The sequence below is a fragment of the Dendropsophus ebraccatus genome, chromosome 7 (genome assembly GCF_027789765.1).
Source record: "Dendropsophus ebraccatus isolate aDenEbr1 chromosome 7, aDenEbr1.pat, whole genome shotgun sequence".
Lineage (NCBI taxonomy): Eukaryota > Metazoa > Chordata > Amphibia > Anura > Hylidae > Dendropsophus > Dendropsophus ebraccatus.
In genome coordinates this window covers 11,322,680-11,349,274 of record NC_091460.1, presented here as the reverse complement: position 1 = coordinate 11,349,274, position 26,595 = coordinate 11,322,680, and the positions used below count along the sequence as shown (strand labels likewise).

Below are 26,595 nucleotides of genomic sequence, written 5' to 3'. Positions count from 1 at the left end.
TGGGATATCAAAGGACATTACAGGAGGAGATATAATAGGACTACAACTCCCAGTGTGTCCAGCCTGTTATTATGGGATATCAAAGGACATTACAGGAGGAGATTTAAGAGGAGTACTACAACTCCCAGCATGGACAGCCTGTTATTATGGGAGATCAGAGGCCATTACAAGAGGAGATATGAAGAGAACTACAACTCCCAGCATGGACAGCTGTTATTATGGGAGATCAGAGGCCATTACAGAAGGAGATAAGAGGACTACAACTCCCAGCATGGACAGCCTGTTATTATGGGAGATCAGAGGCCATTACAGGAGGAGATATGAGGAGCACTACAACTCCCAGCATGGACAGCCTGTTATTATGGGAGATCAGAGGCCATTACAGGAGGGGATATGAGAACTACAACTCCCAGCATGGACAGCCTGTTATTATGGGAGATCAGAGGCCATTACAGGAGGGGATATGAGAACTACAACTCCCAGCATGGACAGCCTGTTATTATGAGAGATCAGAGGCCATTACAGAAGGAGATATAATAGAAGGACTAAAACTCACAGCATACCAGAGGGAAGTTTTAGTGAGCCCCGCCTCCTCATGTCACATGACAATGATCACAGGTCCTTCATCCATATGCAGCCTCTCCCGTTCTCAGCCCCGCCCCCTTATGACGTCACCACAGGTCCTTCCCCAGTGCAGGAAACACGGCAGGTCCTTCCCCAGCCCCTCCAGCCCTCCCCCGGACTTGGTGTTGGCAGCACCCGCTCCCCCGGGGTCGGTGATGCGGCGGGCGTCTGTCTCACTGCTTGGGCAAGTGTCGGGGGCCCCTTGGGCGGCCGTGGGCCCCGGCACTTGCCCGAGTATGCCAGGTGCTGACGCCGGCCCTGAGTGTATGTAACTGAGAGGACACACACATTCACTCCAGTCCAGTGAATCAAACAAATAGCAAAAATGTATTCACTAGACTGTGGTTGGTGTGTCACAAAGCACAAACTTATTCACTGGACTGAAGTAAATTTATCTGAGAGCAAACACATTTTCACTAGACTGTTGTGAATATAGAGGAAGGGCATGCACCAGTATTTGGCGAGCCTGAAATGTACCGCTAAAATGCTTTGATAACTAACAGACAGCACTCATCAGTATTAGGCCAAGAATATTAGTATAAGCCAAGAATATACCACTAAAGTGTTTATTTGTTGTTGTTGTTTTTTTTTTTTTAAAGAGCGCAAGTTGCAGTATGCAGCCAAAATGGGTGTAGCTGCACTACAGGTCCCAGCAAGCTAAGGTACAGCAGCAGCAAAAATGACTACTGAGAGGACTTTTGGCAACTTCTTTGGGGTCTGTGTGAACCACGTGCTGTCCCCTTTCTGCCACCAGTCGCTCTGCATAGCCAAGATGGAGGTAGCTGCACTACAAATCCCAGCCAGCAGCCAAGAGGAGGCCAAAAAAAAAATAGTCTTAGCCCTTAGAAGGACTGTTGGTTTTTTTGTGAATGATTCCTGCCAAACAGACACTATTTTCCCCACCCTATCACTCTCCCTGTCAGACAGCAGCTCTTTCCCTTAGCTCATCCAGCCTACTTCTGAAGCAAGCATGTCAAGATCTGATTCTTATATGCCCAGGTCATCTGATCTGGCCAGCCAATCACTGTTGTCAACGTACAGGGGTTGCTACGTGATGCTACGTCCCACGTGATGCTAGGAGGTCCCAAAGCCTCCCCAGCATGTTGATTGGCTAAAAAAGCCGCCAAACATGCAGGAAGAGATAGACACCATTTCCTCAAGTATCACGAGAAGCTCACCAGAGTACCGAGCACCTTTGAGTACCCTAATACTTGAACGAGTACCAAGCTTGGACAGGCATGTTCGCTCATCTCTAATCCTGAACAATCAATACTTTTGACATGTCCCTGTTACATGTTCAAAGTTTTTTTTATTTTTATTTTTTTCAAATGACAGGTACAATAAGTAATCTAATATGAAGGTTATTTAATGTGATCTGTAAGATGATGAATTTTTTATTTTTTTTTCACTTCATCTAGGCAACATTTTGTAGTTTTAAATTATAATTGTTTTTCTCAATTATGCTATTTCTTGAATTTAAGTTAGGTTTTAAAAGGAGAATAAACACTTTAGGGAAAAATATACAGCCAAGAATGCCGGCACATGAGGCCAGTATAGCAAAGACCTCCACAGCCACCATGTATTTTCCTCTGGTGCTCAGATAAGCCGGGATCATGGCGATCCAGACACTGCAGAACATCAGCATGCTGAAGGTGATGTACTTGGCCTCATTGAAAGTGTCCGGTAATGTCCTCACCATGAAAGCCAGAACAAAGCTCACCGCTGCCAGGAACCCCAGATACCCCAACATGGAGTAGAACCAGATATCTGAACCTTCATTACATTGAATGGCGATCTCCCCAGGATAAGTGTGATGGTCAAACTCTACATATGGAGGAGACACCAGCAGCCAAATAACACAGATGAGAACTTGTACAGAAGAACAAATCCAGACCACGGAATTAGATACTTTGGGTGAGACCCACTTCAACCAGACACTGCCCGGTTTGGTGGCTTTGAAGGCGATACAGACTGTGATGGTCTTGGCCAGAACAGAAGAGACACCAATAGAAAAGAAGATCCCAAATGATACTTGTCTCATCATGCAGGTGATGTCCACAGGACGACCAAGGAAGAAGAAGACACAGAGGAAGCTCAGCAAGATGGAGACCAGGAGGATGAAGCTCACAGTCCGGTTATTGGCTTTAACAATTGGGGTGTCCCAGTAATAAATGAAGCTTCCTAATGTAAACAATGTTATAGCAGAAAAAAATGAAGTAAGGACCAAAAAAATATAAACCAAAATGTCTGACTCGTAAGATAGAAATTCGTAGGTTTTCGGGACACATTTCTCTTTCTTCTCATCAGGCCATTCTTCTTCAGGGCATTTATGGCAGGATTCACTGTCTATAATTATAGGAAACAAATATTATTGGGTTTTAGGAAAAATGAACATCCATGACTGATTCATTACCGTACAGTGATTGCCAGAGACAACCTCACATCTATACTGTGATAAATAGATAGATAGATAGATTTTTACCTTAAACACATCTAGAACATCCTAGAATACTCACTGCTTATATATTAACAGTCCTCATTGAATTGGGACAATCCTGCATACTGGGTCACAAAATGGGTGTTTTAGGGGTTTTATAAGCATTTTCAGTGGGCGTGTTTAAAAATGTGTAATAAAGGTAATATAAAAGTGTAACGCCTGGAGTAGTGGATTCACTGGACCGTCACTAGCGATAGCACTAACCTCACCAGGGAGCGGAGTCTAAGGGGCCGCTGGTTTTCACCAGAGCCCGCCGCAAATCGGGATGGACTTGCTGCGGCAGACGACCCCCAGGTCGCTACCCCTGGCTTGGTTGCTAGTGACGGCAGGCAAGGCGTGGCAGGAGCAGTAGGCAGGGGACTGTAGACGTGATCGCAGGTGGCGGACAGGACTTAGGAACAATGGGAAGGCAGGTGGCAAGGACTAGGGACAAGGACTGCGGACAGGAACAAGGGACAAGGACTAAGGTCAGGAACAACAGGGAGCTGGGCCAAACGCTATGGGAAGCATGTAGAGGCTCCAACACCTGTAGTGGGGCAGGGCTGGAATTTATAGGGAGTGATTGTGTGCATACACCAATTAGGGGCGGACTGGCCCTTTAAATCTGAGACAGCTGGCGCGCGCGCGCCCTAGGAGGCGGGGACGCGCGTGCCGGCCGGCACAGACGGAGACAGGAGCGAGGCAAGGTAAGGCGCCCCCCGGGGCCGAACAGGTGGCAGCGCCGGGTCCCTGCACAAGGACCCCGGCAGCTGCATGGGGCAGAGGGAGGTCGTGACAAAAAATGGGACTCAAATATCTTACAAATACTTCTCATGGGACATTCTCATAACAAGGGGGTGAAAGGATGAGTAACAAGTTTTAAGTTACTGAAACACCTTCTAAAACTGTTGACTGAATGGTCTCTCTTATATTTCCTATACACCGCTGAACATTCCTGTATTCTCTATGGGGAAGGAAAGGGTACATTGCAGAAAGACTGTTCTGGCCATGGTTTATCTCTCTGAGAAATAAGGGGTCGAGCAGTAAAAACATATCTCGCCCAACCTCAATTTTCACTGACATCATTGGTTGAGGGAGACTCAGGAGGCCTCAATACACTTTATACTTATGATGGAACCAACCTTCAGCAGCAGGTTTGGCCAACATCAGTATAAAGTGCATGGAGGACCTTTTAGCTTTAGCTGTGTCTACCTGTTATAGAATATATTCTTACCTGTTATATTGGAGAACTCCCCCTCAGAACACAGGACACAGTCATAGCAGCAGACATGATATCCTCCATTAGGAGCTTTCCTGTATCCTGGAGAACATCGGTCATTACACCTAGACTGTGGCTTCTTTTAAAAAGAAATGTAAACCATTAAATACGATAAGATAAGAAGAAAAGAAGACTTTTTATTTTTAAAATAATTATTTCATGGCATGGGTGACAAAAACCAATAGGTTAACTTCATCCAGGAGAGCTGTGGTGGATCACTGATGTACAATGAGCGATTATATGTCAGTGATCCTTTAATGTCCACAGCTTTCCTGAGTGAAGTTTATTCTGTTAGGGTATATGCACATGGAGTAATTCTGTCGGAAAAATTCATGCAGAATCCACTGCAGTCTTTGGGCTGGTCCAACCCTGTTCTGGACCTCCTATTTCATGTCACCTTGTTCTGTTAACCCTCGCTGGCTATAAGACTAGTTCCACTAGTGTGCTTGAAATTAAATGTGCTTATCTATGCCTTATTATCTGGCTTTCCTGACCTCGGTTATTATAAGCTAACTACTCTCCGAATTCTGATGTAATTCGTTTGTTTTGACCCCAGCTTTCTGACTTTCTTTATCTGTTAGTTTGTCTTATCTGTGTTTTGTGTTGTCATGCTATTGAGTCCGAGACTATTACCCAGTTGCCCACAGTCGCCTAAAGCTGTCCGAGGGAAGTAGGCAGGGACAGTGGGCGGGTATTAGTTCAGGGTTCACTGTCTGTGTCCACTCTATCTCTTCCCTGACCAAAACCCTTCTACAGTGTTGTGAAAACTTCCCTCTTGAACCTTATTTAGTCCTTTACTGTATTAAAAGCTTTTCATTGTGTTCCCCTTTCCTCTTCTTCTCTCTAGACTATACATATTCAAATCCTTGAGTTTTTCCTGATATGTTTTATGTTCTATTTTATTGATATCCTTTTTTAGGTGAAGTCTCCAGAACTGCATACAGTATTTGAGATGTGGATTCATTAGAGTCTGGGGGATTTCTAGTGTAAGCAGGGGCGTAGCTAATGTCTCCTGGGCCCTGGTGCGAGAGGCCAACTTGGGCCCCCCCCCCCTCCTTTCACGACCAAGTGATGCTATTGTTGTGTGTGTGTGTGTATATATATATATATATATATATATATATATATATATATATACACACACAGTGGTGCCTTGGATTATGAGCATAATTCGTTCCAGGACCGTGCTTGTAATCCAAATCCACTCTTAAACCAAAGCAAATTTTCCTATAAGAAATCATGTAAATGCAGACAATTGGTTCCGCACCCCAAATATATTTATTATTCTGTACTGTACAGTAATGGAGAGGATGGGAAACACAAGGGCTGACAGAGACAGCAGGGAGCATGAAGGAATGAGCAGTACAGATGTGGGCACATACATGCAGCACTCTCTGTCCGGGGAGAGAGGGGTTACAGCTATGGAGAGATTACCCCCCCCCCCCCACAGTCCTGTCCCCTGATGTAAGCCCCAGCCTGAAGGGGATCTGCTATGATTTGGAAGGTGTTTAGAGTACAGTGCTGTAGACCCCGCTATGCAGGCCATGCCCCTTCTCCACTCGCGCTCCCACCCAATACAGGAAGTTCTTAAACCAAAGCAATGCTCTTAAACCAAGTCACAATTTTGAAAAACTGTGAGCTCTTAAACCAAAACGCTCTTAAACGAAGTTACTCTTAAACCAAGGTACCACTGTATGTATATATATATATATATATATATATATATATACACACACACACACCAAGACAGATATTACCTATTACCGCCATACTGTTACCGACCAAATCCTGTATACTGAGACCAATATTACCAGTAATACCAGTATATAGGGAGGAAACATTACCGCCACACCACAACCACTACCATCACCACCATACTGTTACCGACCAAATCCTGTATACTGAGACCAATATTACCAGTAATACCAGTATATAGGAAGGAAACATTACCGCCACACCACAACCACTACCATCACCACCATATTGTTACTGACCAAATCCAGTACACTAAATCACCTCATCCAGTCATATAGAGGTGGCCCCAGCTCTACACAGGCTCTATACACCATATACATTACAGTGCAGTTATATCAGGTGACTCACAGGAGACGTCTTTTCTGATCGGAGTTCTTTCCTTTTCATCATCTTCTCCATCTGTCCTGGGCCGTTATGAGAACTTCTCCAAGCCACGAATCCACAGAATCTGCCAGACAGACATATTAGGCTCCACACTCTGACACCATCTCCATCTCTCTACACACTGCACATCTGTATTGGCCCCTTTACACCCTCATTTAGTGGGTAGCCCTCACTCTATGTGACCCCCTAATAATATACGCCCCCCTCTGTGTATTCCCTCTCCCCCTATGTTGCCCCCCCAAATAGATGGCCCCCTCCCTTATAGATGGCCCCCTCTACCCCCTCCCTTATAGATGGCCCCCTCTACCCCCTCCCTTATAGATGGCCCCCTATACCCCCTCCCTTATAGATGGCCCCCTCTCTCCTCACCCTCCCTTATGGATGGTCCCCTCTCCCCCCACCCTCCCTTATAGATGGCCCCCTCTCCCCCCACCCTCCCTTATAGATGGTCCCCTCCCCCCCCTCCCTTATAGATGGTCCCCTTCCCCCCCCCCCTCCCTTATAGATGGTCCCCTCCCCCCCCCCCCTCCCTTATAGATGGTCCCCTCCCCCCCCCTCCCTTATAGATGGTCCCCTTCCCCCCCTCCCTTATAGATGGTCCCCTTCCCCCCTCCCTTATAGATGGTCCCCTTCCCCCCCTCCCTTATAGATGGTCCCCTTTCCCCCCCTTTATAGATGGTCCCCTTCCTCCCTCCCTTATAGATGGTCCCCTTCCCCCCCCCACCCTCATAGATGCCCCCCCTCTTTCCCCCCTCCCTTATAGATGGTCCCCTTCCCCCCCACCCTCATAGATGGCCCCCCTCTTTCCCCCCACCCTCATAGATGGCCCCTCTTTCCCCCCACCCTCATAGATGGCCCCCTCCTTCCCCCCACCCTCATAGATTGCTCCTCTTTCCCCCCACCCTCATAGATGGCCCCCTCCTTCCCCCCACCCTCATAGATGGCCCCCTCCTTCCCCCCACCCTCATAGATGGCCCCCTCCTTCCCCCCACCCTCCTAGATGGCCCCCCTCTTTCCCCCCACCCTCATAGATGGCCCCCCTCTTTCCCCCCACCCTCATAAATGGCCCCCTCTTCCCCCCACCCTCATAGATGGCCCCCTCCTTCCCCCCCCACCCTCATAGATGGCCCCCTCTTTCCCCCCACCCTCATAGATGGCCCCCTCCTTTCCCCCCACCCTCATAGATGCCCCCTCTTTCCCCCCACCCTCATAGATGGCCCCCTCCTTTCCCCCCACCCTCATAGATGCCCCCCTCCTTTTCCCCCACCCTCATAGATGGCCCCCTCCTTTCCCCCCACCCTCATAGATGCCCCCCTCCTTTCCCCCCACCCTCATAGATGGCCCCCTCCTTTCCCCCCACCCTCATAGATGGCCCCCTCCTTTCCCCCCACCCGTACAGGCTGATAAAAAAAAACAAAACTTAACTCACCTGACATCGCGCTCCCATGTTGATTCTCACTCCTCCTGGTCTGTCCCCGGCTGCTGCGCGGCTGCCGGGGGTGTCGCGTCTTATCCCCGGCAGCGCGCGCATCCCAGAACTCCCTGCGCGCCGGAAACCGGAAGTCAGGGCCCAAGGCGCGCAGGGAGTTCTGGGATGCGCGCGCTGCCGGGGGTAAGACGCGACACCCCCGGCAGCCGCGCAGCAGCCGGGGAAAGACGGAGCCAAACTCTTGTGACCGCAAGCAAAACAATGCTTGCGGTCACAAGAGTGATTGATCGGGGGGCCCCGCGGGCCCCCCTTGTGGCTAGCCCGGTCGCGGCGGCGACCCCCGCGACCACGGTGGCTACGCCACTGAGTGTAAGTACACTGAACTCTCATTGAGATCTATGCTGTAAAGTAATACTGCATAGATCGATGAGATAGGCACTCTATTGCTTTTGGCTGCTGCAACCGAGCCAGGATCAGCGCCATTATGGCCCAGACCCCGGCCCAGGTCAGAAGCAGGGATCGCCCCTCCACGATCGCGTTGCGCGCAGGGGAGTTGGGGCGGTGATCCACCCATAGACACCAAGGAATAGGCTGCAGTTAGTATTCAGATGCAGGTGTCAACTTTGACAGCTGCATCTGAATACTTAATTAGTGGACATGGCGATCTGACCGTGCCCGCTAATAGCCACAGTCCCTGGCTACAAGCGGCACCCGGGACTGCGGCGGTTCGCCCTGGGTCATCTAGGGGTTAAGGGGCTCTGTATAAGGATGGTTTGGTAATACGCCCACTGGGAGGCACCACTTAGAAACAGGCTTCCTCCCCAAAAGGGATATATTGCTATTCCTGTGTTTTAAGACTCGCAACTAAGGCTCCACGGACCCCCTTTTTTTCTTGACCTGACCTAAATGGAACTCATCTAAACAGGAGATGGCAATGGCTGCTGTGGAACAGAAAGTTGATTTTTAAACAGACGAGGAACCTGTCAGACTCCCAGATGGAAGACATATGACTGTTTTTTCGTAAAAGGAATGTTTCTTTGTAAATTTGGGGTATTTTTGATTATTTTTGCACTGAAAATGAACAAATGAGATGGGGTAAAGTTAGTGACATAATAATTTGGTGCACTATAAGCTGCCTAATAATTCTACACACATAGATAATCTCCTAAGAAAGCCAAAACCTCATTTTTACATGAATATTTAGGTGTAAGGATTATTAACATTTTGCATTGACCAACGGCCCTGGAGTTATTCAGTAATACAATTAATCATCAAAATGCAAATTACAGTGTAGAATTTGCCCTGATCCCTACATTCTCTATAGGAAGTTTTCCCTGTTTACCTTAAAGAGGATGTACCACCATTCTAATGGAGCCGCGTCATACAGGGGAGGGAATTCCCTTCCACTGGGGGCGGCCCGGCCTACCTCCAGTGCTTGAGCACCGGCCGGTTCCGGTGCATAGAACGGCACCGTGCATGGGAACCGGGCCGCGGTCCGAAAAACGGACTGCGGCACCCGCTTCCGTCGACGTTCGATCTGTCGGTTCAGATTAAAGAGGATGTACCTGGTGGTACATCCTCTTTAAGATCACTGGCAAAACTACCAAAGTTCAATCTCTGTAGGAAATGTGCATATTCAATAAGGAAAATCAATGGCACAAATTTGGTATTGAAAATCAAACAATGGAGGGAAAAAAAGTCCAGCACTCACCGGCATATAAGGTTTTAATTCAGGTCAGTAACATTGGGAGGGGTGAACATTAAGCAGGTGCCTTTCCTGGGACACCTGTTTTGGGGTTAACCCCTTACTCTGGCCAGGAAGTATTAGAAATTATAAAGACCATGACCACATTTTCTATTAGTTTTAGGCACTTTTATGTCCCCAGGAAATGTCCCCAAAAGTGGGATTGGCCTAAAAGGCTCCACCAGCGAAGGGAAACTTGCAGTACTTCAGCTGCTGTAAAACTCCAAGTTTTTGTTTATATTTTTAAACACAGTTTTTTCTTACTTGTTGATTTTTCCATGTAATTGGATCTATATCATGGACATTAAGTTTCCCTTCAGGTAAAATTTTAAAGGTAAATCCGGGCCTTATTCTGAAAGACTGACTATCGGCATATGTAATCAGGTTTGCTATGTACCAGTAATGCAGAATGTTACCTCTGTCATTAAAGTGGACATCTCTCCCATCGGGATCGATGTAATGAATATGCTTCACATACTTGTACAACTGCAAAACAGCAAAAAAGAAGTTAAGATAAAATACTAGCACTATCGCTATCATCAACATACAATGAGTATTATTATTATTATTATTACTAGAAATGAGCGAAGCAAATATGGAGAATCACGATTCAATGTCAATCACGCTGTCCATTTGATTCTTTCTGCAAAGCGAATTCCGGCCGAAAGTTAAGGAAATTTGTAAAAAAAACTAAATGGCTGTCTGGAGCGTCACTGGGCGTGAGAAAGGGATTAACCATAATTCGTATCGCCTGTCCAATAAGCTGCAGGCCCCTATGTGATGTCAGCACCTTCCCCTTCCACTCTATATAAAGTGATTTGTTTCCCCTTACCTTCTTTATAAGGCAATTTGTTTCCGGAGGTGACCAATCTGTGTGGAGGAGAGAGCAGGAGGGAAGCAGGCAGGCAGAGCAGAGCAGGGAGAGACTAAGGGTGCATTTACACTTAGGAATCCCCAACAAGAACATGCTGCGGATTCTAACGCTCAATGTCAATATAATTTTGTCAATTCTTTTGGTGGACAGTGGAATCCGCCTGATCATAGAATGGAGTCTATGGGACGGGTGGAGATGCGAACTGAAGCAGGTGAGGGTTAGTGGTGGAATCCGCAGGTACTTCTCTGTGCGGATTTCTCACACTATGTTCACACAACATAAGTAAAGTATTAAACACGGCCGGTGTTGCTGATTAATACTTTACTTACATTGTGCTGCTGCTAAAGGAATCCCGGCCGGAGTGTATACACATAGTATACATTCTGGCCGGGATCGCTATCGGTGCCGCAAAAAACTGACATTTCAGTTTTCTGCTGCCGCTATTTATTGAATAGTGGCAACACAGAACCTGTCAGTTCAAACAATTGTGTACAGGGGTGAATTAGGACGTGGGCGCACACGGGTGTGCCGGCATCCGAATTTATCAGAAATAAAGATCACCTGGCCGGTACACAGAACGGCCAGTGTCTTACGCCATGTGAACACAGCCTTACAGAGGGATTTAGGGATGGAGAGGAGAAGATAGGATAGGGTGGCTGATTATGGGTGATGTCAGCACCTCCCCCCTATAAGGCGGTTTGGTAACAGCGGTGGCCAGTCGGCTGTGTGTGGAGGAGAGAGCAGGATGGCAGCAGGCCGTTAGAGCAGAGCAGGGAGAGACTAACAAAGTGATATACTGTAGGGACAGAGAGGAAAGGAATGGTGGAAATTGGGTGAGTAACTGGCTGATTGACTTTTTTTTAGGGTATATTCACACGGGCGGGCTCGCAGCGAGATTCTCGCTGCGAGCCCGGCAGGTCCTGGCAGTTCCCATACACTACATACTTGCTGCGGTCTAAACGACCGCAGCGAGTATGTAATTATACCGCCCTTAACTTCTTCTGCTCCCGCCCGGCTCCCCCGCTGTAAGCATACTTTACCTGTCCTTGCTGCACGGTTCCGGCGTCCTGCTCTCCTGTCCGGCCAATTAGTGTGTTGCCTAGCCGCAGCCACTGATTGGCCGGGCGGGAGAGCAGGACGCCGGAACCGTGCAGCAAGGACAGGTAAAGTATGCAGAAGGGGTTAAGGGCAGCAGAATTACATACTCGCTGCGGTCGTTTAGACCGCAGCAAGTATGTAGTGTATGGGAACTGCCAGGACCTGCCGGGCTCGCAGCGAGAATCTCGCTGCGAGCCCGCCCGTGTGAATATACCCTAATTGTGATTTTCTGATTTTTGACACTTTTACAACAACATGCTTTAACAAATCTGGCCTGCTGTAATAGTCCCAGTATTGTAGCTACTATAGTTTTGGCTGTTTTATTGAAATTCGTCAAGATTGTATTTGCAAAACTTAACGAGTTTGATCGAAAATTCTAATCTCTAATCATCCCCATACATTGAGCATTATTACTACAATTATTATTATGGTACACTGATGTTTTTCATTATAACTTTTCATTATTATTGTTTGTTTGTTTTTCACAATAGATTGATTCATGGACATATTGTAGTATTTTGCTTTTATTTTACTGTGTGTAACCATAGTGTGGTGAAGAGGGGGGCTGCGGAAGGTGTAGTAGAGCTGGGTGTAGTAGAAACAAGTAGAAACAAGTAGAAACAAAGCAGTCTACACTAATTGTGCTGTACAAAGCCTCTGTGCCCCAACGTATGAGAGCCTTTTTCCCCCTTCAGTATTCAGACTCTAAGTGGAACTATGAAAACGAGCATTAGAAATTTTTCTTACTACTTAGGAAATACACGAATTGAATGCACTCAAGTTTGAAGTCGCAATCACTAGACTTAAGCTCCAACTTTATTATGTTAATAAGTAGAGATGAGCGAACCGGGTTAGAGTTCGAGTCGATCCGAACCCGAACGTTCGGCATTTGATTAGCGGTGGCTGCTGAACTTGGATAAAGCTCTAAGGTTGTCTGGAAAACATGCATACAGCCAATGACTATATCCATGTTTTCCCCATAGCCTTAGGGCTTTATCCAAGTTCAGCAGCCACCGCTAATCACATGCCGAAAGTTCGGGTTCGGATCGACTCGAGCATGCTCCAGGTCCGCTCATCTCTATTGATAAGCTATCTGCACTGTTGGCTAGACAACTAGCTAAGCAGGCAGCTAGGTCATGCATTCCCTATTTATATGATTCCCAAATGAAAAAGGTTATGGACCCGTAGTGTAGTCCCTTCGAAAATCTCACTGTTGGGACTCGGGCCGTGAGTTTGGCTAAGCGTTCATAGCAGATAGACTGCTTCTCAGGTTTTGCTCTGCTCTGCTATTCCTGGTTGTAGCAGTAGCCAGTGTTTCACTCCCTGGCCGATCAGCATAGGTGTAGTGAGTTCACTGATTATGGACTAATAGCTGACTCACCAGTCAGCTGTCAGTATCTGGGCAAGACCTGAAGCCTCAGACTCAATCACGCCGGGGAGCTGGCACTCCAGGCCCCATAAGTATCCTCCCCTGTCTCAGTACCTTGCCTGCGATAGAGCCTCACTTGGGAGTTTTTCTTGACCTGGCACTTGTTCTGACTGATACTCTTGGTAACTTGATTTTTAGCTTGGACTTTGACTATTCTCTGGATCCTGTTAATGTACTTCACTAACCTTCTGTTTTTGACTTGGAACCCTAACTTTCCCTTATTTTGCTTGTACGTCTAGTCTTCATTTTGTGTCACACTTTGCTTAAGTTACGGAACACCACCGAGTTGTCCGCTGCCACCTAGGGCAGTCGGGGAAAGTAGTTAGGGACAGCTGGGGTGGGTTCCAGAACTAGGGAAACATTTGTCTGGTCTCCTCCATTCCTCCCTTGACGGTCCCTGACACTCACATTGTATTGGTCATCTAGAATCTTCACGCAAATTGTTTTACCGCTCGTACATGACACCATATCACTTGGCTAAAATATGTCCTAGTTCTGCTCCATTGTGTTGGAGGTGCAATAGCAGTGTGACGACTCCATGTCTGGTCGGAGTGCCCAGTCACAGTATCCTTTTGGTGTGAGATTCGGAAGCTTATAGAAAAAGTACTTATGTACCAAGTGACATGGGGACCAAGCCTAGCCCTTTTGGACACAAATGATATTCCCCTTCAGGATATAAAGGTTCTGACCCACATATTGATTGCTACAAGGAACTGTATTGTCTAGTGATGGAAATCAAGACCATCCCTTCCCTCAATTAAATTAAAGCGACTCTTTACCCACAATCTATCCCCCCAAACCTCTTGTACCGTCAGATAGCTGCTTTTAATCCAAGATCTGTCCTGGGGTCCGTTCACCAGGTAATGCAGTTATTGTACTAAAAACAACTTTTAAAATTTCAGCCGTGGTTTACAGTATCTGTGTCCTAACTTTGCACCACCCCTCTGTCCCTCCTCCCCACCCTCTTCATCATTAGGAATGCCCCTAGAACATTTTCTCCTGTCTGAACATTACACAGGTGCCTTAATGATCCAGCCCATGTACCGTGCTTACACAGGTGAGAAATAGGAGACAATCTGCCTGGAGCATTCCTAATGATGAGGGGGGACGGAGAGGTTGTGCTAGCCTAATGCATACACAGTATAGGCCACGGCCGTTGGGCAAGGGGCTGCAAGTTTAAAAGTTGTTTTTTAGGACAATAACTGCATCACCTGCCAAACAGACCCCAAGACAGATCTTGGATTAAAAGCAGCTATCTGAAGGTACAAGCAGTTTGGGGGGGTCAGATTGTGGGTACAGAGTCACTATAAAATGCATGTACTCTTTAACTACAGAATGGAGAAGGCTATTGCTGCCAGGAATAACAGTCGTCCACAAATGGAGATGACACGGCATAAGTGGAGTGCACTCAACCTCACTGTGTATTCCCCCAGGGCAGAGTACTGTTCATTTGGATTTGTTTACTACAGTTAGCTCTTCAGTCGTTGTTGGGCTTGTACAGTCTCTCTTCTCTTTTCCTTTTTTAATGAAAGAGATAGTGCAACTTAATTCATTATTTAAGTATGTGTTTAGACTATATTCACTGAATATGTTTGAAGTGTGTATAAATATCATATGCTTTGTAGTGTAAATGCTTCTCTTACTTATGTATAATCTACAGGATCGGTAGTACCTGTTATTCATTTGCATTAGCCGATTGTTCTTCTGCTGTGCTTGTAAAAAAAAAAAAAAATAAAAAATAAAACTGAATCATAAAAAAAAGAATATAGCAATTCATATATAATCCGCAGAAGAAATAAAAATATGGTATCAACTCACTGATGGCTACTTAAAACAACCTTTTATTGCAAATAAACTATAAGAAAAATAAAGAAAAAACATCTGCACCTGTTATTGGACACATAACAACACATGACAAATAAAACTTTTAACCATTTCTCCTCCTTCAGCTGTGCTCGATTAGAAAACACATATACATAACAGTGAGTGACATCTAGAGGGGAAATACATACACTACACCTTCATCCCCTTTTGTGCAATACTTGACAGAGGTACTTTACCCAGGTGGTATAAAGTTTAGTTGACCATCCGTACCGGGACACTATGGGGAAGATTTATCAAAGGGTGTAAAATTTAGACTGGTGCCAACTGCCCACAGCAACCAATCACAGCTCAGCTTTCCTTTCAGCACTGCCTAAATCTGAGCTGTGATTGGTTGCTGTGGGCAGTTTGCACCAGTCTAAATTTTACACCCTTTGATAAATCTACCCCTACAAGTTCACATGCAAAAAAAGAATGGTCAAAAATGTTCTAAATACTCAAAATAAACTCTTTTCTTTTTCCTTTAACCTGCATCTAAAAATACTTTTTTTAAAAAAAATAGGTTTTTCACTGTTTTCCTAACAGAAAGATCTCAACGCTATGTTAGCCGATACACAATCTACACACACATATGTTATCTCCTCACCTTTTCTTGTAAGTTGTACCCACTTGATTTATTACCAGTTACCTTCATTATGTGTAAGGCCTGGGCCAGGATATACACGGACACATATGGATAGTATGAGCGTGTATCTCTATTTTGAAAGAATTTTGATGATAGACTACATGTCTGAGTGCAGTTTCTTCCTCGACGTTTATAGTTCCACTGGTAAAACCTATTTTTCTCCGGATCTTTAGTAAGACAAGAAAAAAAATCAAACCAGATCTCTTCAAGCAGGAGATCATTTGGACGGGTGGATGGGGTCACACTACGAAGAGCTTCTGTAATCTTTGGTATTGTTCTTTTTTTAATTGTAAAAACTAAACTGCAGTTGAAAAAGCTAAAAAATTGTGGCATTATCATAGTAGTCCATGAATCATGAAAGATCAGGGTAAGATTTTGAAAAAACTTTACGTAATCGAAAATAAATAGACTATAATCTACTGAGAATGGTCCACAGACCACCAGAACCTCCACAGTTGATTTAGTGATCTCAGACATTTGCTTTATTGCTTTCACTCCATTCCCCACATTAATAACATACATAACACAGATCTTATGCTCGGCCATCACTTTACTCAACTCTCTTGCTTCCACTTCATTATTCTCATCATTTGATGTAATGAGTCCGACCCAATTCCATCCAATGTATTCAAGAAATGTAACAATAGATATATAGCGAGACCGGTCATCAGGGGAAAGTTTAAATGATGTTGGGTATAAGTCCCTGTTATTCAGGATGTAGTCACCAACTCCATAATTGAGCTGCAGAGACAGAAAACATATAGGAGAGAATACAATATACTAGAAGTAGAAATACATTTTGTAGTCAAAGAAAGCCGTGTGCAAGGTTTGGAAAATGTTGAACTTCAGCAATGCCTTTGATACAGTTCCCCATAAATTGGACATACAGTATGCTGTATGCCAGGGCAGCTAGGTGGTGTTGTGGCTGCTGCGTGGGTGAACGGTCAATTGGGCACTTGTCACGGTAGTCCAGTAGCTTAACCAGGATAAGTATACTTACTTACTTACTACATAGTAAGTATACTTTGGCAAGCAGGTGCAGGCAGGAAGTATTAGCAAAGCATTGTGCAGCAGGATGGAGTAGAGGAAATGTCTTGAGGGCCCTGTCCAGGTAGTAATGTACTCTGCTGGGATAGCGTAGTGGAAAACAGAAGAAGATAATTGTACTCACATTTAAATACTGTGATATGACCGCCTTTTTACCTACAGTGTCAGATTTCCGTCCTAGTAGGGTAGTACAAAGTCCCAGGACTCTGTATCTGGGTTAGCCAAGTTTCCGAGCCTTCCCAGAATAGCTGTGCGTTACAGTAGGATACATCAGGTTGAACAACGGTATTTGTCCTACTGGGGTCAGTACCTAACTTTAGGGTTACTGCCCTATGTCTTGCTGAAGGTTTCCCTGGCATGGACAAGTTTTTCCTCGAAGGACGTTACTCCTTCCTAAAGTTCTAGCAATGCATGCTAGCTGTAGTCACTGACACAGAAGAAATCTCTCTTTTGGTCCGTGACAAGGGTCCTGGCCTAAGCCAGACCCTGGCTTCACTGCAACAAAAACTGTGCTCTCTGTGTCTCTCCACTTCTTCTGACAAAAAACAAATCCTCCCACCGGCTCCTTTTTATATGGGTACCTTAGCTAGTGTGTGATTGGTGGTACTGTGTGTGGTGAAGAAAGAAGAGGCAGGATATCAGGAAAAGTGAGTGATGAGAACCTGCACTTGAAATAGAGTAAAGTACAATATGTAACATAAAACAGGTAACCCATTAGACCTTCAGCTATGCTTGGCATAATACACAGCAGCAAAACAATATACAGTCATGGCCAAAAGTTTTGAGAATGATACAAATATAAATTTTTACAAAGTCTACTGCTTCAGTTTTTAAAATGGCAATTTGCATATACTCCAGAATGTTATAAAGAGTGATCAGCATAACAGCAATTACTTGCAAAGTCAATATTTGCTTAGAAAATGAACTTTATCACCCAAAACATATTTCAACATCATTGCAGCCCTGCCTTAAAAGGACCAGCTAACATCGTTTCAGTGATTGCTCCATTAAAACTGGTGTGGGTGTTGATGAGGACAGGGCTGGAGATCAATCTGAAACCACTGGACACTTTAAAAGGAGGCTGGTGCTTGGCATCATTGTTTCTCTTCTGTTAACCATGGTTATCTCTAAAGAAACACGTGCAGTCATCATTGCTGTCAGGCTAGAGAGACAAGGACAAGACAGTGTACCCTGAAACTTGCCCCAACCAATGTCCCGGCCTACTTCCCTCGGACTACCCTAAACGGTCGCGGACAACCACGGAGTCGGTTCCTACACTGAGTAGGTGAACACACAAAACGTAGACAGACAAACAAAAAACAAAGGAGGATAGTCAGCCAGCTGAGTCAAAACCAAACGGACAACGCAGTACAAAATCAGAAAGAGAGCGGATAGTCAGATGTCAAGCAAGAGGTCAGAACACAGGCAGAGCAATAGCAAGGGTATTAGGACAGGGAACGCTGGGAAAGGAGCAGGGGAGCTGGGACTAGTATGAACTAATAGCCAGCAAGGAAATGAGGATCTGACTGCTTTTATCCAGGATCAGAGACTAGGTCCAGCAGCTGATTGGAGCAGCAATGATCCCAGCACCAAGCTCAGCTGAACCTAACAGTGCCCTAACAGTAACCCTTGCACTGTCAGAAGTCTGACAGGCAAGGCAGGTGTGGCTGAAAAGTAAAACACAATTCAGACACATTTCATTCAGTGCAAACACAGATAGAAACTCAGCGCTTCCTCGGCCGCCCGACACAGACCGAGGAGCGCAAAGTCACATTCCAAACAATTGCACTGCACAAAAATGGCCTAACAGGGAAGAGTATCGCAGCTAGAATGATTGCACCTTAGTCAACAATCTATCTCATGATCAAGAACTTCAAGAAAAGAGGTTCCATTGTTGCCAAAAAGGCTCCAGGGTGCCCAAGAAAGACCAGCAAGCGCCAGGACCATCTCTTAAAAGTGTTTCAGCTGCGGGATCGGGCTACCAGCAGTGCAGAGCTTGCTCAGGAATGGCAGCAGGCAGGTGTGACTGCATCTGCACCCACTGTGAGACTGCGGAGACTCTTGGAGCAAGGCCTGGTCTCAAGGAGGGCAGCAAAGAAGCCACTTCTCTCCAGAAAAAACATCAGGGACAGACTGATATTCTGCAAAAGGTCCAGGGAGTGGACTGCTGAGGACTGGGGGAAAGGTCCAGGGAGTGGACTGCTGAGGACTGGGGGAAAGTCATTTTCTCTTTTGAATCCCCTTTCCGATTGTTTGGGACATCTGGAAAACAGCTTATTCGGAGAAGACAAGGTGAGCGCTACCACCAGTCTTGTCTCATGCCAACTGTAAAGCATCCTGAAACCATTCATGTGTGGGGTTGCTCCTCAGCCAAGGGAATCGTACCAGAATGTCCCCCAAGAGCAACTTCTCCCAACCGTCCAAGAGGAGTTTGGCCATCAACAATGCCTTTTCCAGTATGATGGAGGAGAATGGAGCATCTTAGTTATGAAAAAAGATTCAAAGAATTAAGGGGGTGATTTATCAAACTGGTGTAAAGTCGAGTTGCCCCTAGCAACCAATCAGATTCCACTTTTTAATTTCTCATAGATTCTCTTGAAAAAGAAAAGGTGGAATCTGATTGGTTGCTAGGGGCAACTGAGCCAGTTCTACACAAGTTTGATAAATCTCCCCCTACATGTTTTGTCTTCAGAAGAGACATATAAGGGGAGATATGATATAACGTATATAAATATACCTCTGCCAGGAGAAAAAAAGGTTCAATCTCCGGAGGCGACAAGCCTTCTTAACCATAAGAACAGTGAATCTGTGGAACAGTCTACCACAGGATCTGGTCACAGCAAAAACAGTAGAGGTTTCACAACAGGAGAGACAAGTTCTTAGACCAAAATAACATAAATGTGTGTCGGAGGAGTAAAACATGTACCCATCCATCCCCTTCCCTTCATCCATCCCATAATTCTTTGAACTTGATGGACATGTGTCCTTTTTATTTTGTCCCATTATGTATGCTGGGAGTTGTAGTTTCTGAGAGGACAATCCCCTGAGTTGTCTGTTCATTTATACTTCCAATTAGGTATGGTCCGAACCGAGTTCGGTTCGGGTTCACACGAACCCGAACCCTCGGTAATGATTCCCGCTGTCTGCCCACTCCGTGCAGCGGGCGAAACAGCAGGAGGACCGCCTGGAAAACTGGGATACAGCCATAGCCATAGGCTGTATCCCAGTTTTCCAGGCGTTCCTCCCGCTGTATCCGGACAGCGGGAATCTGCTGCCGAGCGTTGGGGTTCATACAAACCCGAACCTCGGCAGGTTCGGACGATCCCTACTTTCAATCTCAGCATACCCTGGGGGCTGCTAAAATCAAACTGACCAAACCCAGTAAACTAAGAACTATATTACCAATAAAATTAATACATAAAAAACAAATATAATCACCAGTGATTAATACCATCATACCATTGCTAAAATCCAGTATACCAAGACCAATATTAAAGGAAACAAGATGAATAGTATTTTATAACAAACAAGCATTATTGCCGCATCTTGACCACCACCATTACCACCACATGATGACTAATACCACCAAATCATTACTGAATAATATCCACTATACAAAAAACAGTATTCCCAATACACTGACCCATATAGAGGTAGATGCAAATGGTAAACTCTGCACACCATACAAGTGATTACAGTACAGTTACATCCAGTGACTCACGGGTGACGTCTTTTCTTATCGGAGGGGCTTACCTTTACTTTACTTCTCCATCTGGCCCACCCATTGTGAAGAATCCCCTCCCAGCCACAAATTGTCTACACAGAGTCTGCCAGACAAACATTTTTGCATCTTCACTCCAACATCATCCTTTTCTCTATACAAAGGGGGACATTTATTAAAGGGGTATTCCCCCCAAAATTATTTTTGCATTAATATGCTGCCCACCCGTAGCTTTCCATCTTTCCAATATAAAGTTATTACGGATTCTGCACAGTTTTGCTGTTATCCAGCTGCATTCACCCCCACGGATTGCATAGAATCATCAGACCTCAGTCCAACCCGACACGCTCCCTGCTCCTGGCCCCCACCCTCCGTGTCGGCATCACGTGTCCTCAGTCCCAGCACAGTGAAGTGACTGAGAACACTGATGGGGTGGCTGCTGTTACAGAGGGAGACAGTGATCAGCGCAGCTATCACTGTCTCCCTCTCTAACAGCAGCCACCCGGTCACCCCCAGCCCAGAGCTCACCCCATGTGTCCAGAGCCTCCCGGCGCACCCGCAGCACACAGCCCCCCCCCCATAACCCGTGGCATCCCTCACTCACCCGCAGCATAGCCTCCGCACTCACCCGCGGCAACCCCCCCCCCCCGCGGGGCAAGCTCCGCACCCCCCCCTGCGATCGCCCACGGCAAGCTCCGCCCCCCCGCAATCGCCCGCGACTAGCTCCGCACCCCGCAATCGCCTGTGACTAGCTCCGCCCCGCAATCGTCCGTGACTAGCTCCGCCCCCCACCATCACCCGCGGCAAGCACCGCGCCCCCCGCGATAAGCTCCATCCCTCGCAATCGCCCGCATCACCGCCAACTCAGCTCTGCTACACAGACATCCCCAACTCAGCTCTGCTACACCGGCGTCCCCAACTCAGCTCTGCTACACCGGAGTCCCCGCAAACTCAGCTCTGCTACACCGGCGTCCCCGCCAACTCAGCTCTGCTACACCGGCGTCCCCGCCAACTCAGCTCTGCTACACCGGCGTCCCCACCAACTCAGCTCTGCTACACCGGCGTCCCCGCCAACTCAGCTGGCGTGAGCCCTCTCTGCAGCGTGCGGTCCCCGGTTGCTAAGTGCAGCCAGGGACCGCGTGTATTAGCCGGCGCGGCCGATCGCCGCGGCCGGCTAATTAACTATTCAAATGCCGCTGTCAAAGCTGACAGCTGCATTTGAATAGCAGCTGTGCCCCCTCTCCCTGGTGTCCAGTGGGGGATCTCCCCCCCGCAATGCGATCGCGGAGGGGAGATCCGTTCTAATGAGCAGGCCGGGGCTCAGCGTCGGAATGACGCTGATCCCGGCTCGGCAATCTATTCAGATGGTCTGCAGCAGACCATTATAATAGAGCACCGATCTGATAGATCATTGCTCTATTATATACACAGGATTGATCTCAATGGGAGATCAGTCCTGTGTATATAGACGTCCCCCAGGGAGATCAGTGCTGTGTATATAGAAGTCCCCCAGGGAGATCAGTGCTGTGTATATAGAAGTCCCCCAGGGAGATCAGTGCTGTGTATATAGAAGTCCCCCAGGGGGATCAGTGCTGTGTATATAGAAGTCCCCCAGGGGGATCAGTGCTGTGTATATAGAAGTCCCCCAGGGGGCTTCATATTACTGTGAGTGAAAGTGAAAAAAAGTGTTTTTATTAATAAAAAATCCCCTCCACTAATAAAAGTCTGAATCACCCCCCTTTTCCCATTTTACAAATAAAAATAAATAAATAAACATGTTTGCTATCACCGCGTGCGTAATCGCCCGAACTATTAATTAATCACATTCCTGATCTCGTACGGTAAACGGCGTAAGCGCAAGAAAATCCCAAAGTGCAAAATTGCACATTTTTGGTCGCATCAAATCCAGAAAAAATGTAATATAAAGCGATTAAAAAGTCGCATATGCGCAATCAAGGTACCGATAGAAAGAACACATCATGGCACAAAAAATGACACCTCGCACAGCCCCATAGACCAAAGGATAAAAGCGCTATAAGCCTGGGAATGGAGCGATTTTAAGGAACGTATATTTGTTAACAATGGTTTTAATTTTTTACAGGCCATCAGATACAATATAAGTTATACATGTTATATATCGTTTTAATCGTAATGACTTGAGGAACATATATAACAACTAAGTTTTTCCCCAGGGCGAATGGCGTAAAAATGAAGCCCCCCCAAAGAAAAATAATTGCGTTTTTTTTTTTTTTTAATTTCACTGCGCATATAATTTTTTTCTGGTTTCGCAGCATATTTTATGGAAAAATTCCGCCTGTCATTGCGAAGTACAATTAGTGACACAAAAAATAAGGGCTCATGTGGGTCTGTAGGTGTAAAAAGCACATGGAGGAAAAAACGAAAGTTAGCACACATAGTAGAAAACCACCTGTGCCCTCATATAGTAGTAAGGCCTCTATGTGACTTCATATAGAAGATAGGCCCCCTCTGTGCCCCTAAATAGTAAGTTAGGCCTCTCTGTGCCCCCATATAATAGTTCACCTCTGTCTCCATGTGGCATTAAGGGCCATTTGCGCACCCATATAGTACTCAGGCTTTCCTCTGTGCATCCAAATAGTTATACCCCTCTGAGCCTCATACAGTAGTTAGGCCTCTCTGTGCTCCTATGTAGTAGTTAGACCCTTCTGTGTCTCCATATAATATAAGTGCTCTCTGTGCTCCCATATAGTGGTTAGGCCCCCTGTTGGCAGTCTCCCTGGTAAGTAACAAAATATAAGAAAGCGCTCTATAGCGTAATTCAGACAGGGCTGAAGTGGTGAAAGTAAGCACATAGAACTCTCACCTGAGCAGGTTGTGCTGGTGTAAGGCACAACTCTTACTGATAGCATGTGAATGAACCGCAGCCACTCCCGACTAATCCCCTGCCTTTGTATTATTATGGTATTAGACACTTGATAAAGAGATCGGACCGGTCTCGAAACGCATTGTGATGCTGGCATAATTCTTTTAATAAATTTTATGATATTTTATATCACTATTACCCCTTGGACCTGCGCCTGTTTTACCCGCCTTGGAGTGGAGGATGATACTGACTCTCTGGTAAGTAGGCACCCTCCTGTAGATTATTCTTAGAAATAAGCTTCCCATAATGTAGAATTCCCTAGAAGGGGAATTACCTAGCGGGTGAAACAACACCCCCCACGCCGGTAATTCAATAATTGCTCCCCCAGTTGCTATTCCCTTGCAGATAATCCCCAATAATTACCCCTCCCCCAGTTTGTAGTATTCCCCAATGTATCATGGATTCCAGCATAGTTATTCCCCCTGTTATTTCCTCCACTCCTCTCTCCCATGTCCCCTCTTCTCGCCCATGTTTGGCATTCCCCCTTGTGTAATAAAAAACTGTCATACTCTGCAGCTCTGCGGTCCTCTAGTGTCTTCTTTCCCTGCTCTGCCACATGAATGAAGCCACTTGTGTGCCGGAACACTGGGGCAGGGAGCGGCCTCTTGTGGCGAGAGGCCTAATTCTGCCTGCAGTCACAAGAGTGATTGTGAGAACGGGGAGCTGATATCTCTTCATTTCGCCAATTATAGTGCTGCTTTTACATATGAGTGCCCATCAAGATTATTTGCAATTGAAGAGACACACACAGCACTCAGCTCCTGGGAAGGCTGCCGAAGGATGCTTGGGGGGGGGGTCCGAGTCTGACAGGCCTCACCACCGGACTGGATCCCTGTGTAGCAAACCGGCTGCTGCGTGGTATGTTTTCCCCTGGGCCAATGGACATGCATGCCTACTACAACTCTAATCATTGTCTATAGGAGCATCAGATATAGCAAAGCGCTGTACTTCTCCTTTACTGTGGATCCCATTGAGAAAGAAAGGGGCAGCCTACATGGTAACCCACTGCTCCAATCTGCTCTATCCTTGTGATCAGGCATTATCCCCCTATGCCATGGGATTGGAAATTTAAAGGCAGAACATTGTTTTAAAATCCTAATCCCAATTTTTACCCAATGGGACCGATGTTCCTTCCCACCTGTCACATCTGCCCTGGATGTGCCAGGATACAAAAGCAGAATGTGCAGAGTTCGACATCCTTGTGATACTGAATCTCTTCTGGGAGTTTCTATAACACTACATGGATTCCACTTACCTGTGTGTGCTTGTATAGGTCCAGTACTGGGACCATGGTGTCGGTGTTAGAATCCACTACAAATGCCGCCACTTCACCATGATTGACATCACGGTAGTTAGGAGCTTTATTGTATCGTCCGGACAAAATGTTGAACACAGCATGTGAGGTTTTTAATGCACTTCCACATGTATCCACTATATGATACCCCAGAGTGATATTGGGCAGAAGTTCAGGATTCTTATTAATGTCATCCACAGCAAAGATGAAGGACAAAATGCTTCTATAGTTTTCATATCGAACACTGAAAAGGTTGGAAATGTAAAATACTTAATAAATCGTGTGTTAGTAAATCTGTGTTAATAAATCTGTGTTAGTAAATCTGTGTTAATAAATCTGTGTTAATAAATCTGTGTTAATGAGTCTCAAAAAATCAGATCCTTAACACATTTACTTTGTTTAACCTCTAAGACTTCAATTATTATGCAGTTTCATAGTTTAATATTAGGTTTCTCACTTCTTTGCAGTCTCTTGTCCACTGCTTGTTGTCAGGGGAAATCTGTCTCTAGTAAGAAACAGAGCAGGACAAATGATAAGAATGGGGTGGAGCTCAACATGTGCTATGTGCAGGAGAGAGAGAGAACAAGAGACCGCCTGTGTGGTGTATCTGCAAGCTAAGCCATTCTCTGTTGAAAATGATACTTACTGTTCCTCAATAGTAAATTTAGGTTTCCTTCTCATCTCTCACCACTTATAAAGTTCTGGGCAGCTACCCTTTGTGTAAATACCAGTGTATGTACTTCTGTATATCCACAGAACCTCAGTGCATCCTCTTCCTCCCCCATCTTTTTAACATTTCAGTAGCAACATTAGCATAACAGTGCTTAGTATAACCCTTTCCCTACTGTGATACTGCTCTTTCTTACATTTCTGCTCACAGAGTACCTTAGTATCTAGTGCATCAGTAACTCTTACTCCCTCTGCATGCCACCTATAGTTCTGTACTGTATTATTTAGTCCAGCAAAATGGCATGGTCAGGTCCGGCTTTAAAGATGTGGTGGTTGAGCATCTTATTCAATTGTGTGAGGGTGCAAAGAGGGGGTACTACTATGGGGGCTGCACAGAGGGAGTTAATACTGTAGGTGGGCTCCACAGAGGAGCCTAACACTATAAAGGGGCTAAAGAGTGGGACATAATGCTATACAGGGCTAAACAGGGCAGATAGAATGAGAGAAAAAAAAAAAGAAGTTAACCACTCTGATCAGAAAAGAAGCCCCTTGTGAGTCACTGGATGTAGCGGCTTTATCTTATAGGGATTGTAGTAAATGTAATAGTGGTCATTGTGTGGCAGTATTTTTAGGTATTGTGTAGTAGTATAATTGGTAATATCTTGTTCAGTAGCAGTTTGGAGGCAATATGTAATCACTCTTCAAACTAAGCTACAACCTATAACAATTCTTGACTTGACTGGCTGCTCTTTACCTCCTATTTCTCTTCCAGTACCTTATAGATTGTAAGCCCTCACGGGCAGGGTGCTCTCTCCTCATGTACCAGTCAGCCATTTGCCTTCAATGTGTTTTGATCTTGTAATGTTCCTGTTTGTTAACCCCTTTATAAATAAATAAAACTGTACCAATATTATAAGATCCATAAATAGATCCATCATTGATAAAATAAAATGTGGTGACACCAAACTTTAAAAAAGAGAGAGAAAAAAGGTAATTGTTGCTTTTTAGGGGTCTAATCAGTGGGGTCTGGGGGATGAGATCCTGTCAATCACTAAAATGAATCAAAGTAAGCGTTATAGCAGTGGCATGTGGATGTCTCATAGCCTCCTGATAGATCACCCACACTGCTATAAGATAGAGCAGAAACAATTAGACAAAATGCCCACAGACCCCACTGATAGAAATGATGGACATGCCATTATAACAATCCCTAATCTTTGTAAAGTCACCCCACTGATACCCCAGGAGATTTGTAAAAGGGGCCTGGGGCCCAAAAAACCATTTTAGGAACATCCACTTCAAAAGCAACAGAGCCCTGCCCTGGGACCAGATAGATGTTCACATGCACATATAGGGCAATTCTG

The 26,595-nt window shown here is 45.7% G+C and overlaps 1 protein-coding gene across 1 annotated transcript; it reads right to left on the bottom strand.

Moving 5' to 3' along the window:
• Positions 1–2,038: 2,038 nt before the first annotated feature.
• LOC138796434 (vomeronasal type-2 receptor 26-like) lies at positions 2,039–25,243 on the bottom strand. The gene is made up of 7 exons (XM_069976036.1): positions 25,209–25,243; positions 24,524–24,806; positions 23,778–23,897; positions 16,019–16,339; positions 9,956–10,177; positions 4,335–4,458; positions 2,039–2,970 (listed from the first exon to the last, which is right to left on the bottom strand). The coding sequence occupies exons 1-7, from the start codon at positions 25,241–25,243 to the stop codon at positions 2,039–2,041; spliced, it is 2,037 nt and encodes a 678-aa protein (XP_069832137.1).
• Positions 25,244–26,595: the final 1,352 nt, after the last annotated feature.